General features: G+C 42.4%; 1 protein-coding gene across 9 annotated transcripts in view; it reads right to left on the minus strand.

The window, feature by feature from the left end:
• The window catches only part of LOC110982353 (uncharacterized), an 85,988-nt gene that overhangs the window by 33,830 nt on the left and 35,354 nt on the right, over window positions 1–16,804 (minus strand). For 7 of the 9 annotated variants that reach the window (XM_022240696.2, XM_022240697.2, XM_087131333.1 and 4 more), the window contains one exon: window positions 12,960–13,195. The exons of 1 other annotated variant lie outside the window; for it this stretch is intronic. In XM_022240696.2, coding sequence (XP_022096388.2) covers window positions 12,960–13,195 — 236 coding nt within the window. Of the gene's footprint in view, window positions 1–3,485; window positions 4,256–6,229; window positions 6,507–12,959; window positions 13,196–16,804 lie in introns of those variants that run through there. One more of the 9 variants, XM_022240699.2, reaches the window with a different exon arrangement.

Genomic DNA, 16,804 nt, shown 5'->3' on the forward strand with positions numbered 1-16,804 from the left:
ATTATAAATCAATTACAAGAAAAGTAAGAGTAAGGTAGGCCCTATTTCAAAACATCAAATGAATTGCAATATGTGACAAGATTTTTGATAAACTATTTTGGATTTGATTATAATGAAATGTCTCAGGAAAGTATTAGCAAGTTAATAATACATGAGTGAGAGAACATCAAATGACCAAAAATAACCCATCGAGTCAGATCACTCCACAGAAAATGTTTTGTAGTAATAATAAATGTTCTCATCAGTCTCATGAAATTTCAACTATACTGTAGCCTTTCCGGCCCGGCGTAAAGTACATATTGCACTTTGCGGAGGTATACAAAAACTTGGCAAAATTACATGTTTCTAAATTTTTTGAAGGTTGGATTAACGCCAAAAAATGGGCATATATCAGACTTTGTTATGACAGAAGTGGTGCTCGAGCCGGTGCATGTGCATGTACACCTACGTATGTGTAAGTCTTGGCTGTAAACTTGCCGTGTACATGTACATGTAGGTTTCATTTGATTCAGAATGCTTACGAAATGTACATGTACGGTACACTGAACTCATGTCCATGTGGACAAAGATATCTGATAGACAAGACAAGATACAGGCCCACATGCATGACATGTATAAAGGTCGAAGTCTTGCAAATGCAGCAACATTGTATATCTTTTTTTTAAAAGTTACAGCTAAGCTGCATGTGGGACCCTCAACAGTTTCTGGGTAACAAGACCTGTTTAAATTTCAAACCTATTATTTCTAACCCATTTTTCTTTCAGTCATTTTTTTTTGTATCCCCTTGAAAGTTGCACGTACTGTACATGTACATGTAAATCTTTGATTAATATCTGTGCAAACAGTGGCGCTAAACATAACTTCAATAACGGTCACACACAAAAAGTGCTTCCCTTTGCTCCGAGTTTGTTTGGCACAGAGAGAAAAAAGGAAGAGGTTCCAGGGTTCAGGGCAGGGGATTAAATATTTTTTTGTATAAATGGTTGCCAACTTGTTGAAAGTCCGTACCATGCCAACCAAGAACAGTCAGCGTGGGCACAACCCAATGCGCAGTACAAACGGCCAATATATTAAAGGAGATGTTGGGTATATACAGATATATACATGTACATCTACCAAGGTTTCTTCACTGACAATGTAAAGCATAATCTCAAGATCAACAGGCCAAGGTGTACATGTACATGCAACATACGTGTAGGCTGGGCAAAGTTTTTTGAAATTTTTTTTCAGTATGGTAGGTCTCAAGTAGCGCTAGAATATATTCCAGCTTATTCAGAACTTAAATTCAAACTTTTTGAAATTCACTACACCCTAATGTACATGGTACAGTCAAACCCGACTTCTCCGTTGACCACTACCAGTGTGTATTAAATGCAGGCCATTATATAAACTCCTGCAAACAAGAGTAGGATTCGAATCCTCACACTGGCAGCAGAACCGGGGGGGGGAGGGGTCAGGGAGCCAGTGGTCCCCCCATTTCGACTGCTGGGACCAAGCCCCCCTCCCACTTTTTGCGGGTCCTTTACATGAAATTGGGTATGGCTCAATGGATTGACCTATTCCTTGCTGATGCCTGATGGTCTAACAACCCCCCCCTAGAAAATCGTTCCACCGCCGGTGAATCCACATATTCCTGTTAATTACATGTAATACAGGCATCTTGACTGCTAAAGACCATCTCTAGTGGATAGACTGGTCTCCAATGAATCTGTACTTTTGAATAACATATACAAAACAAGTGCAAAAATGTACACATGTGCATGGAGGCCATAATTCCTGAAATTCTATCACAGGACACAAGGGAGGATTCAAACCCACGTCCTCTTGTTTACAAGTACAAAAGACAACTAGATCACTGAAACCACCTTTGGTGGATACAGGCCTCTGATATACATGAACATACACTTTCTAATAACATTACAAGGCCCACAACGTACATGCAGAAAGAACAGAGTTCAAGAAATCTACCACACCGTACAACAGTGGGATTCGAACCCACGTCCTTTGGTGTGCAAATAGTAAAAACATCCTGACCACTAAAAACATCTTGGGTGGACTGATGATACCGTGGGCTTCCCACATGCTGGTAGACTTTGGAAAACCACTGTGAGCACAACACCCTAACATGCAGAATGCAATACCCTAAACTGAAGAGGTATCCATGTCCACATCCTCCTGTTTCCGAGAAATCTTTAACCACAGTTGGTGAAAACACCTCTGTTGGCCCCTGACGGCATCCACCATCTCCAGGATCTGAATCAACCAGTGGGGTACTAGCCAGAAAACTCAATAGTGGGATGGTTTAAGCGCTGACCGCTCCGGTTTAATTCGGCAGGAAGTAACGGGATGTCAATAACCTTGTTGACAATTTCTGGGCAACTACAGATATCTCACCAGTGTCACCCAAATGGATGACGATTGGCTTCGACCATCAAGTCGATTATTGTGAACCACTAACCCTGAAGCAGGGTCGCATCGCTGGCCATCAATAGCCACTAATTTATCAGTACGGCTGGAACAACTGAATTGTATGAGACGTCACTGACCATGAATATTAATGAGAGTTGCAGCCCATGGCAAAATGTGAGTGACAATGACATTTTATGAACTGGCTGGGTTATGGTCTTTGGAGTATGACTTTACTGTGTCAGCAGTGCACAATTGGTCAAAAAGCCATCAACTATGGTTCGCACTCAAACATGCCCTCTGATGCGTGATAAAAAAAAGTCCCCAATGAGGTTGGCTGCATTGGCAAATTCTTTCTGGCGCACAGATATCTGAAAAAGATTGATGAACAATCATCCCTGGAATGGAAGCCTGACCGGCGTGATGTGATCCCTGGCAAGTTTATTGCACGTCACAGGTTATAGTTTTTGTAAACACAGTCTGGAGTTTCGAGGGCTGAAAAAACATCAGTTAAAAATCCCAGGCTTAAACTGGGAAAGTCTGAAAAAAATATTAAAATGCACATACAGAGCAAAGTCAAAGCAGCATACCCCATACGCAAAGATTATGTAACACTTTCGACAAAAGGCCGCGATGAGGAAATCAGTTGGCAAAGGGGGGAAAAGCCTGGTGTGCCTGACATTCCTGAGCAGGCAAAAACCTGTACTCACACTCATCCAAATGTGGATCCTAACCAGCAGCAAGAACATGAAGAAATTACGACAGTGCATGTACAGCTTGCATCATGGTGCTATTTGCACAGAACCGTCATTGGTGAAACGTACATGTATGCATAAATATACATGTACATGTATATATACAGTATGTTACATACATGTACACGGGCAGGCTTGCTAGTTACTGCAGTACATGTACTGAGGTGGAAAGCTTGCAATAGCACCATGCAAGGATACAATCTCTTTGTGAGTCCATGTACGTAGGCTGGGACCATGAGACTGAAATTATACAGGAATAAAGTCCACGTACATGTAGGCGACGAAAGAAGGGGGATTAAAGACTTGGGGGATATGGAAACTCACCCATTTCGGACGGCCGTTCTGGCTCTTTTCGGGGATCTCCTTCACCGGGGTTTCCTTCGCCAGGGTCTCTTGAGCGGGAGTCTCCTGTGCCTGCATCTCAGACAGCTGCTCGACTGTCTCGCCGGTTGTCTCGGCTGCTACATCGGCAGCTGGTGCCTCGCAATCGTAATTCTCCGACATGTTTAATAAGTACTAATGGCGTTGGGTCTTCAGTGAAAGTTTAAAAGATTATTCAAAATTCCACTGGAACGGGAACAGCAAACTGTACTCTTAGTCCTCGAAAGTTGTACAAACTTCTTCACGGTTACAAAAATATACGCCGACAAAACAAATACAGAACTGTTTTTAACTCCGAATAGACTTGAAAAGATGTCTCCTACTGTTGACAGTGAGGCCGTCAATTGTAGGAAATATGACAAGCATTCCAAAGACGAGTCAGTTGAATACTGGAGTCAAGGCTGAGGATGTGTAAGCCGAGTGATGGTTTGGAATGTCAAGTTGGCCCACAGAATGCCCGCAAAAGATCACAGGTCAGAGTTCAGGGAGCAGGGGCAACACCCACAGTGATGCTGCTTGTTGATGCTGCTATGCTGCAGACTGGATAGACTGCCTGGTGGGTAAAGGATCAGGAACTCGGGACCTGTTGCTGGGTGGAAGTGCGTGAACTGTACGCATAACCTGCCAGTTATCATCCAGATAAGAGTGCCGGTTCTGTGGTGGATGTTTCTTTGCCAAACTCTGGTTGCCTTAGTAACAAAAATTCTTCCTCACTGTAACCATGGGAAAAAAATTGCACATGTACATGTATTACACTGTTAAAAAAAAGGACCCTAAAAATTTCATCTCTCTTTGGGTGAATTGCAAAAATGAAAGAAAAAGCAGACAATTACAGAGCCTCGCTTTCAACTTCAGTTCCAAAAATTGTTTTGCCATATGGTGAATATACTGAAAACAAATTGTCCCTTCATGATCAGGAAAAGCGCACTGAAACCTGGTATCATATTCCAGGATCAATTCGTTTCAAAGGTCAGTGCTACCTGTAATTCAAATCACTTTCTCTACATGTACTTCCTCATGAATTGCATGCACAGTCCATTTGTATTTCAATCTGCTCCATTTTTGGGAATGGGCACAAGAGTCAGTAATCACTTATTCTCTTCACTACGCATTTACAAGATGCCGCTTTGCAGTGGTCTTTTAGGTACTTTAGTCTACTCAAGCGATGGCAGTGAGTCCTACAGTCAGAAATGTGGCCATCCATTGGTCACACCAACTCTGGTAGGCAGGATTTGACAGAGTGCTACATGTACGTACTTCGTCCCAATACAAATTAAATCTCTGAGCGAGATAAGTCTTGAAGGTTTGCATGGTGAAGAGGTATAATAGAAAGTAGGTTTGCGGCAGCACCATGGACGTATCTCTTTTGTGAGTATTTGCGGCTCTGAAAAGAACCAGTGGTACTCGACGTCCATGGTGCTACCGCAAACCTACTTTCTATTAAATCTCTGAGCAGTTTTGCCATAAACCATCACCACAGTCTACACCGAGACCAAGATACAGCCCTCATGTAATTGACACCAATTTGAAGTGGGCCAAAATTGATTGTATTGAGAGTGTGGAATTGGTCTGCTCACTGTGCTGCTAAGCCTGCAGCCTTGGGGTATTTTTTTTTTTCAGATTACTGACGTCAGATAAGAGGAGTCAGAAGGGTGACATCAATCAGTGACTGCGGACTGGAGTCCAGACAGACTCGTCACCCAGCACTGTGCGACACGACCGTGCTGTCACTCACGTGTCGCCAGTGCATCATAGGCAGCAGCAATTTCCTTAGATAGCATTCAACAAAGGCTCTCATTAGGGAACAATGATAAAACACCGAGTTTTGACAGCTGCAGTTTGGAAGGTACATGTACGTGTAAATGTAATGTACATAATGCACATACATGTAGGTTTCGACACATGTACATGTATGTATTAAACTGGATTATGATGTCACAAAATGCTCCCGCTGAATTCCATGTACACTGGTACTCGGAAACGAGTGAAACATACTGAATTTGGATGCGATCCAACCCAACCAAGTGACTCAGAAGTGGTGAATATGTTCCTCAGCTGATTTGGCTGACAGGCCATTAGAACAGATCACACACAATGACATCACTAAGACCTGTCAACACTGCAGTCCTCCTGCATTATGTCCATTGTCATCAGAAGGTCAAACTGAGCCATGTATCAAAACAATGAGCTTGTGCTGTCCCTGCTGTTTGCGAGGTAAAATTAGAATGAATCATACAGTCTTTCAGAATTATTTCATTGGATCTTGACCCCCAAAAATATACAGGGTACCGGTACCTTCCAAACAGCCCAGTACACCTTGTGCCCGAGTTAATCTCCATGCACAGAGTAGCAGCTGTCTCTAACTGGCCAGTTTTGATTTAGAACACAAGAAAATCTACATGAACCGGGATGTCAAGGAAGAAAGAGAGAGGACTTAACGGCTGCTTTCAGTTTTATTACACTGAGCCCACAATAAAGCATGGAGGTAATTTTCTCCCCAATGTTCCCACTGGAGTCAAGTCTGTCCAGCCATGGGTCCAGCAAACTCACATCCAGCTGACTGACGTCGGTCTGCATGCATTGTATTTTCACGAAGGAACACAAATTGGTAATTAAAATGGCTCATAACGTGCATAAATACCGAGATTTTCTGTAGGTAGCCTAGTGTACAATGGACATGTATGTACCTTCAGCCTCATGAATCTAGTCTGCCTGTCAAAGACCGCAGAATGACAACTCTCCAGCCAAAGTAATGGTGAGAAAATGACGCTGGTCGTAAATTCCCGGCTCTCCAGAACACTGGGCAATCTGGGTGGTTATTCGGAAGACCAAACTGACAATGACTGAAGTGAAGCCGCTAATGTGCAAACCCGCTGATACCACGAGCCGGTATCTACTTCCTATTGGTATTTCACCATCTGTGCCTATGCATTATTATGACTTTTTCCTACAGGGCACACCACTTCCAGTGGTTAGGGACACTGGTCCTGCTATGCTACCACACAGGGGAAAGCCTTGGAACGGTCCATTCTAAACCACCGGGGTGTTAGCAAGAGCGGTGGGGAGGCTTTTGTTGTTCAACTTGACTTGGGGACTGCTAATAGCCTCAGTGTCAACTTATGAGTACTGTGGAAGAACAAACAAGTACAAAAGCCATAGAATTGACATCAGCATTTCAGGACTTTCACCGGGAACACTTTTGTCCAGTGAAAGCACAATCAAAAACCAAGGGGAACATGTGATTCTCAAGGGTTTGGCCAAGTATGCCTGCCAAATTGTGTGACTGGCTGGCCCATGAATAAATCATTTCAATTTCTGTGAATGGATGAGTAAGCAATGTAGGAATGCCTAAGCTGGAGGACTAACCGATGTGTAGATATGCACAATGTGCATGTTTAGAGGCATTGCAATCTTCCACGGTATGGTTCCAATTATTCTATCGAAAATGTCATTGGCAAACCGGAAAACTTGCTTGTTACCGTCAACAAGCAGGTTCTGCTAATGGTACCATACCATAACTCCATGATTACGTGTACATCAGGCAAATTATTTTTCTGTACATTGGGGAATCATGACACAGTATTATGTACATGTAGGTATGCTACAAGCACAAATCCATCACGAATGCACCACAGGACCCAATTTCATGCCGCTGCTTACCGCAAGCGAAAAATCGGTGCTTACCGTAGCAGAAAATTCTGTGCTTACAGCGAACGAATTTCACAGGTTGGCGAGGAATTTTGGCTTGTGAGCATGCATACATCCTGTAACTAAGGATTCTGTGCTTAAAAGGTAATTAGTGAAATGTTTTTCCGCTAGGGCGGTTACTGCAGAATGGAGATCGTAAGCAAAGAATTCTGCGCTAAGCAGCACCATGAGATTGGAGCCAGGTACGAATGTTGCTGTGGGCCAGAGGCCTTGAACACCAGCTAGGCAAGTTTACGGGAAAAAAAGGACGTTGTCTTTGGATATATGGAATGGTCAAACTCCACATTAGAGCCATTTGCAAAAGTGGGTGGGTGGATGTGGTGGGGGGGGGAAGGACACAACATGCACATCTCTGTGCTTAATTAAACTGTACGTAGGTTTAAATGGGGGAAAAATATCAAGTTAAAAATGAGTGTGTGTTGGGGGCGTCAATCACCAGCGAAAAAGTGTACTTTTTTCTCCAGAAATTTACAACACTGACGTTGACAGACCTGAAGACCTCTCAAAACTGCATCATAGTCTTAGTAAAGACTTGAACATTAATTTTAGATGAACATGAACATGTGCATTTATCTATCTCTACATAGGCAGCAAATCATCATTTTATTCAAAGTCCCCTTTTCTTCCTCAATGATAATTGCTCGTTACAATTTGTTGGTGCATGTAATGACGTACTGTTTATAGAAGTGCCACTGTTTGAAGAATTATGTGTTGACACAAGTGAATAAAACGACCTTTGAAATTTGGGCGTGGTTAATTGATGTCACCTGACGGTGGCCAACACACATAATGGGAAAAGTGCACATCACTTTCAGCATCTACATGACGGTGATTGAGTTGGCAAATATTAACAAAAAAGCAAACGGACCATGGAAATGGATACACGTGGATCTTACAAAATCACCACTTAGTTCTAGAAATTGAATTTGTGAATGCAAGGCAAACACCGATAAGACTGCATGCATTAGCACCTTCTGGCCACAGAAAGCACTGTGCTCAAATGATGTATCTGCTGTGCATGCTGGCAAAAAAAGAACACCCCTCCTACATAATGATACTGCCCACTACCAAATATGGCCTTACCACAATGCCTTCATTCAACTACATCCACCACATTATCTTAAAGGGGGAGGGGACAATTATTGATGAGGGCTTGGGGGGCATGTGGTTAGCAGAACTTATGTCCGTGTACATGTACATGTAAATACTTGTAAATGGTACTTGAAGGATCGGTAATTGAGGAGGGAATTTTAATGCATAAGCCAGGTTCAGTATTAAACGCATCCCAAAAAGGGAAACTGTAACGAGGCCTTATCACTTAACGGGAAATAAACACAGGAAAAACTGATCGTTGAGGATTGGGGAAGTTCCTGCTTCCCAAAGGAGACAGAAAATCTGATAAAGAAAACAACTGTGGCCACCCATGTGGCCACAACTGTGTGGGGGTACACCTACATGTACATGTACATATGTACAAGTATGTACTTGTTCATAAGTGACACTGACATGCCACAAAGACCCCCCTCTGCAATCACATGCACTGAAGGTTCCCGCCTGAAGGTCGTGAACTTTAGTGTTCAGGTATGGTCCACTGTTGCATTGTGATACATGTACAACAGTACCAGCAATCAGTGAGAAACCCAAGTTGACTAGTCATGGGGAAGTGACAAGACAAAAGAAAGGAAATTAAAGGAGCGAAAGCAAAGGATCAAAAGCAACAAAGCTTGTATTGTGTACAACTCAGATATTATAGCTGTGGAAGACTATAGCCGGATGCAATCCTGACATGGCACATTTTGGCCTAGTCTGCAAAGTGTTGATCCAGATCAAAAACCAAGTAGATTTATGTGCATCTGCGTGTACAAAGCGAGCTCGCATACTTCGTGATGAGAACAGAATTTCTTCAGACATCATTCCCTTTACAAAATCTGGTCCAAACTGGGATCTCAGATCTGACAATTTAGTGCAAGGTTCCAAACACTTGCCATTAAATACATAAACAGTACAAATATCCTTGGACCTCTTCTGGCCTCCCCAAAGCAGAAGGCCTGACACAGCCATGGTGTTAGTACTGTTACATTGTAGAAAACCTTGAGCCCCTGGTGTCATAACACTCAGGGCTAAACAGCAAACAAACAGTCAACAATTTTGAATCACATGGTCCTTTCTCTGTTCACAAAGGCCCATGTACTGGGAAGGACAATGCTACCAAGTACCTTTTTCGGACTGAAAACTTCCCTGTGGGGCCCACTGCAGGTTGCACTTGAAGGGAAAATTGGAGAGGCCCCAAACAATGTTCATAATACCAGTACTCTTGGAAGACTTCAAGTTCCTATACACTGTACACGCAACCTACATGTACATGTACTTGAAATGAATTAATAGGCTTGAGGTTTCACAATGAACACACAACCGTAAACCAGCCCATGGAGCTTGTGTTGCATAGCTCCATGACCAGACCAAGGCTTAAATGTCAGTGAAAAAATCTGCATGCTACAGGTCTGTTGGTGTAAAAGGGGGGGGGACACGGAGCTATCCCTCAGAAATTTGATAAGACAGAATGGAAAATGAAACAGTAATTCTGAGTCAGGTCTTTCGATATTAAAAGGCCTGCATTAGAGGTTGATGGTTCAACAGCAACAGCAGCAAGATCCATCTGTAATGACTGCAGCTACAAGTCTGGCATTATCACATGAGTGATCAACTCTGACACCCATGGATGACGTATCACCAATTCCAGATGACTATGCCAAGTATTCTACAACTTGACGAAAGCACCCTGAAACATGGGAAATCATCTATTCAATCAGTGATCGCCATATGTGTAATCAAGACATGTTCCCAAGGACAGCTCAAGATAGTTTAAGACTAGAACAAAATCACATGTACCGGTAAATGACAAATGGGTACTGACAGGTTTTAAAAGGATAATCCAACAACATTGTACCCATTGAATCTACATGTACCAACCTTCACTGAATATTATCTATAAGAAGTCAGCGTAGCTGTGATTCAAACACAGAAGTGAAGCCGTTAATGTGCAAACCCGCTGATACCAAGAACCGGTATCTACTTTCTATTTGTATTTCACCATCTGTGCCTGTGCATCATTATGACTTTTCCAAAGGGCACACCACTTCCAGTGGTTAGGGACACTGGTCCTGCTATGCTACCACACAGGGGAAAGTCTCCCAAATCTCACATATGGTAGAGCAACACAAACCTACATGTACTTGCAGTGAACTTTTGCACCAAGTGCTCTTTAGTCAGTTGGTGAACATGTACGGGAATTGTATTACACTTTAGCACATGTACTCATGGCACTTAATTCCGCCAACATAAAGTGTGTAAAATTTTGTACTGCAGGGTCGTTCCATCCAAATCAATACCCAAGTGACTGGAGACCAGAGCAATTCCTGCGTCCCTCCAGAAAGCCAGACCCTTTAAAAGGTGGACACAGTCCTCGGTATCCTCACTCTACATGTACTTGTTATGGGGAGGTTAGTGACAAAACACACTCATGCCATGAGTTCATGGCTTTCAACTCAGGAACTTAAGGACCATGATTGTGGGTCTTAAGGTTTAATGTATCCTTACGAGACAATGCACTCTGAACACCACGTTTCCTTCCAGCTTCGCACAAATGAGTCCGCTGTGTGCAAGACCAACAAACAGATTCAAGGGAAACTACCAACAATGCATTTTTTTAGTATTTATCGTGTCTAACAGGCGTCCGGCTCCTAACAGGTTGGAAAATATTTACATACACGTGCATGTACAAACATGGGTATAAAGGATACCACAGTTTCCTATGCACCAAGTTTTTCTCATGTGGAAAAACCTGACCTGTACAGCCTGAGAAAACAAGGATGGAATAGAAAACAAAAAAACCCAAAACCCATCAAATATCTGAATATTTGGTTGTACCAACCGGCAGATTGTTGATGAACCATATACAAAATCAGTTGTAATAACGCACACAATTGTACATGTACATTATAATTATTAATCTTGCCCTGTTGAAAATGTCTATTCCTTTTAAATTATTTACTGCATTTACTTTTTGAATTATTGTAAGATTTCTGTCACTTTTTATTTGAATCTGCTTGAAACAAGCCTCCATACTGCAATTTTTCTCCTTTAAGACAAAAGACAGTTCTCCCTTCCTTTTGATGAAGTTTGAATTTGAATACTTAAATTTGGAAAATAGTATTCAAATATTCGATAATTGATTGAATATTCAGTTATTTAGTTATATGATAAGTACTTTAACTTCATGTACATGTACATGTAGGCCTACATGTATAGTATGTACGTTGTACATGTGGCCGTGGAGCATGCACAACCACAATGTGAGCAAACGTCTGAGGTGGTCACAGGGACACTGGTAGCACAGCAGCAATAGTGCCCAGGTGTTATTCTAGACAATCTCTTCCTCCCCAGTGAGGGGGTGCAAGTGCACAGGCCCAGGGGTATAGCTCCCCATCTCTCGAAGACACAACTTTACATGGAAATGGATGGTCCCGGCTGACTGTAAACAAAGAAATCGACTTACTTGATTCTCCTTGTACACAGATGTACTTGTAGGTGTTGGCCAAGGTACGGCCACATGGTCACTGACATTGAGAGCTTCAGGAGCTACGGGGACCGTCACTTTAGGGCTAGGACGTTACTAAAAGTACTACACAAGACCAGGTACGCACAGGTGTAAAGGATGAATGGGAGATGTACGTGTAGCTTAGGCATCCTAAGAATAGTATTTTAAAGGAGAAAGGTTGAAAGAATGTCTCAAGAGTATCTGAGACAGTTGGATGAATGGTAGAGCAGGTCTCACAAGTCTGCTGAGGTGAGAAAACCGCACCACATATTTCAGGTCCATATCTGTATCATTTCATCTGTCTGAGCTAAATGGGGAGGGGAGGGGCTACATATATGTCCTTTGGAGGGGACATATAGCCACTGGTCCCCTGTTCTGAATCATGCGTTGCAGACCTGAGGAACTAATGGCATAGACAGGGTTTATTGGCAGTCACCCGGTATTTTTCAGTCCCTGGGAAAATCACAGCCGTCCTACCAGTGGATGATAACTGTCTTTAAAGTATTTGCCTTCTGTGCCCATACAGATGGAATGACCTGGGAGTAAGACACCCATTACACATTGAACAAACAGTACTGGAAATATCCACCGATCCACAGAATACGTCCTCGACGTTCATCCCCCAGAAAGTCCATTTCTGACTGGTGCATTGATGGTTGGTAAGTTCATAACATGACACTTCACTTGCTTCCGGGCTTTTGAGATGGCGGACATCTAGCGAATGGGATCGATGCATTTGACCGACTCCTGCATTCCATGTATTGATGAGTGGCTGCAATATTTGGTTGGGAAAGCCTGGACAATGTGCTCATACTTGGCGCAAAAGTGAATGACAGTGTGATTTGGTGGCGTCACCTCCAATATTCAATGACTGATTTGCCAATGTTGAACAGATTCCAACTTGAGCACAGTTTGCTGCAAGAGTTTCGTAATGCTAACTCTGCTTCGCTTTTTCCCCACTGGCACCAGCCTTCGCTGCGGGCACCCAGCAATTGTGCGATGTAGGCCCTTAATACTCGGCAATGCAGTGCGCGCTGCTGTGGATCTGCACCGTAAGCAGCGCTGCCAACCAAGTCTGTTGGCCATTTCATGCAAGAACTGGATCTCCTTACCTCTGTATTGAACTTTCTGCTGGCCGGGCTGATGGTGAAGTTGCGGGTGACTCTGACCGGCGTGCACGTGGCGCTGTCCGTGCTGTCCCCACCCTCAAACTTGGACAGCCGCGAGGTGTCCAGGCGCTTGGTCATGGAGGCACGCTTGTTGGCTTGGTCTGTGCTCATGGGCTGGTACTTGGACAGGTCCAGGCGTTTGGTGCTGCCCCGGGGCGTGGTCTGGGTTGGGTCATTCTCTGCGACGCAAGCAAAAGCCAATCTCATTTTCAAAACTCACTGTATCCTGTTTGGCCATTCTGATAGCAGTAATCTTTCAAACTGAAAGTTGCGATAAATAATGCGCAATTCATTGTCCACTTTAAATAAAGTAGAAATTGTTGAAATGTCTATTACAACCAAACAAGCTCAACAACAAAAAACAGTCGGCAAAAATGGCCTCTTGCGGCAAACAGCAGCAAATGCTTGCGGATAACATGCCTGTGTAAGACTCACAAAACTTCCTATCAATCAAAATGGCACGCCCAGCATCACTCAAAGCAATTCTATCATTTACAATTAAATTGAAAATATTCAAAAAGAGTGACTGCAATACTTTGGATCGATGGTGTTAAAACTGAAGATGAGCACTTATAAATGAACCTGTATGCAAAATGATATGGCCATGAAACTATGTATGCAAATGATGCAAGTGAAAAATACATGTACACCTGATGGGACATAATGCAACATGCACTACATCGGTGGGGGAAACACAAACGCATACAAAGCATACATCATGTTTAAATCATGTTAGGGCATGAATGAATATGCAAATGCATGAAATGCAAATGAAGTCAAATCACTGCCTGATGAACTGGACTTCAAGCTGTCTAGATTTCTATGGACGTTTTGCAAGGCAATTTAAAAAACTTCCAGAAAATTTCTGGCAGTAAAGTGTCAATTCCTGGGTGAATTGTCACAATGAGGGATGCTCCATTTTAGATTAGATTCTCGAGGCCCCTTTATTTTTTGTCTACTTTTCCTCTGACTACCAGTGACTTGAAATAAACCCCAACAAATGATGTAATCAAAGAACTACTGTATTCATTCACCAACGGTTACTGTCCAACGAAATGAACAAATTAGCCAAAATGGGAAAGGAAAGCAAGACTTTCAAGGTACTGTATCTCCATTTTAAGGAAGCCGAAATCATCTGATGTCTGTATAAAAAGCTACAACCCGTTACATTTTCATGTATGGAACATGTAACGTGGATGTATGCAATCACTTGGCGATTGTGTGCTCATGTGAACTGAACCATCAAGCCTTTCCTCATAGAGTTCATGTACGTGCCTTTGCTTGAACACTTCGCTATTCAATGACTTCCATCTATTCAGGTCTGTTTACACACTGTCTGCCTGAGTCTGACTTCTACTGTGACCCCAAGTGGCAACCTCTGAATTCTGCTGAATGCTCTACAGGATGAGGATAATGTTACCACGGAGACAAATCTTTTTAGTGTTTTTATCCCCTTTCAGGCCGTAACTCTTGTGAGAAAGGAATCTAGCCCAGACTTGGGTTTCGTCTGTTCGTAACTGGCTTCACATCAAGCAAAATACACATGGGGAAATTTAATTCCTGCAATAATCAGGCTGAAATATTACAAAATCTTCACTGGCTTGAAATTTTACACTGTGCTGAATGTCAAATTTCATGCATGCTGTATTCGACATGTAACCATTTTTAAAAGAGATTTTTGAGGCTTTCATTGATATCCCGTCTCTGTGACTGTCCAACTGACCTTTGGACAAACGCAACGCATGACATTCTAAGAGGAGTACCGTGAATCATGCCACAGATATTTCGGCTCCAGTGAAAACTTTGGAGAGGGCAGATTCTTCCATTCTTTAAATAGAAGCCTTGATTGATATTTAATGTGTTTTGTCTCAGGTGAATCTGGTTGAGTGTCTGTCTGCATAGTTGACCCTAGGAGGCCGAGTGACCTCACCTCTGGGAATTCCTAATATACCAGAAAGGAGTCATGTTTCCTTGGATATACATGTATGTGATTGACATTCTTCTGGAAATGGGACCAGGATGCACTGCCGGGAATACAATTACTGGCTCATTGCACTTCCCACGTTGAACCTGAATTGTAAAACATTGAACGAATTTCTTTGTAGAGTTGAATAAGCTTCCAATGGAATATTCCTGACCAAAAAAAATCAATTAAAAGTTGTGCATGTAACAAAAGAAGTCAAGCTGTCAGCTGTGTTTGTTCACCCTTGACTAATTTACATACATGCATATGTAAATATCACAATCTCCATGCAAACTAAAGTGGTTTTCTTCCTTTTCAAAAAGTCTCTTCATATAAAATGCAATATTTGAAAAAAGAAAGCTTATCAAGAATCGCATCACTATAATGTAGTTTTCAAAATCCAAAAAGTGAATCATGAGCACGATGTGTTCATGTATGTGTGCCTAATAAGCCTTACTTTCCAACAGATATGGAGAGATGTTCTGGATGGAGCTTTCTACAAACTTCTTAAGATTATTTTGCAAATAACTGCGATTCCTCCACTCTTCATCAGTCAAGTAAGAGATGGCCCTATTTCACGTTCTTGCCAAGCTGAAAATATCAGCGACATGTAGCATATGCATACTGCTCATGAATATGTTAATGGTTGAAAGCCAGTAAGAAGCGGTACGGATCACATGACGCTCTACTAGGCAAGACTTGTCTGTACTCTGCACATATGACCTCCCAAGTAGTCTGCAAAAAAGTCTGTATGAAATTGTCATACAGAAAATAATTAAATTATGAATCAGGGCTGAAGAATTTCATTTCACACAACAGAAAGAACAAGGAAGCCTCTTATGGCATAACTAGGGATGTGGTGTCATTACAAACATGAAAACCTTATGAGAACTTTGGTGATGAGCCTCTTGGTATGTGGTCTGTGGGTAAGATCATTCCCCGCGAGCTTATTTTGTTACTTTGGGCTCTCGGATTTCGGCTAAAATGTCACTGGTTTGGAATCCCGCCCAGAGATCTCTGGAGAAACATTATATACTGGAAGCTAGGATCTATGAATAGGCTCGTAGACTTGGCCTAGTCCTTCGCTTGTACTGATAGGTTTGTTACAGATACGTAAGTGTGGGGATACGTGATGAAAGCAGGTAGTTATAGTTGCCAAAATCCGGGGTTGCGTTTTTCTGCCCTCACCCTGCTCATCTGGTCTATACTCACATGCATTTCTGGTTCTTCACAACAAAAGAAGCTACCATTGGACTGAGTGCAGGCCAATGCACTGGATTTCCCTATCCATGCAGCCACATGTGCACTGCCCCTTTCCTTTCTGGTGAGGGGTGAACTATCTTACGTCAAGTTAGGGGACTTTTTTAAACTGAAAATGACCTGCAATATGAGATTGACCCAAAAATTGCTGAAGCATGCAACCGCGAAAGTCAGAAACAGACGAGGAACTTTAAAGGCTGTGCACAAGGCTTTGCGCCGTGTTTCTGAACTTCTAATGCCGAACATCAAAATCTTTTTGATAGAAAAAACTTCAGCTGATCCGAGATAAACTTGCATGCCTGATTACAAATCTTTCCCAGGATCTGATGCACCGTTTAGTTGCATTGATAGTTTTGGAAAGGTTTTGAGTGTCTGTCAGTTAAGGACCTGGTCAAGTCTACGAGATGAAACTATGTTGGAAATCTAAACATTTAAACCAGGAAGTTCATGAATGTTGTGAATTGAATGGGATGCACAGAAGCACCCGAAACATGTGTTGACATTTCAGACAGAAATCGTGATTCAATATTTTTGCCAGCTTTGTCAACTGCCATGATGTTTTGTC

Source organism: Acanthaster planci, linkage group LG21 (assembly GCF_054643075.1).
Source record: "Acanthaster planci isolate LZ-2023a linkage group LG21, COTS_SCS, whole genome shotgun sequence".
Lineage (NCBI taxonomy): Eukaryota > Metazoa > Echinodermata > Asteroidea > Valvatida > Acanthasteridae > Acanthaster > Acanthaster planci.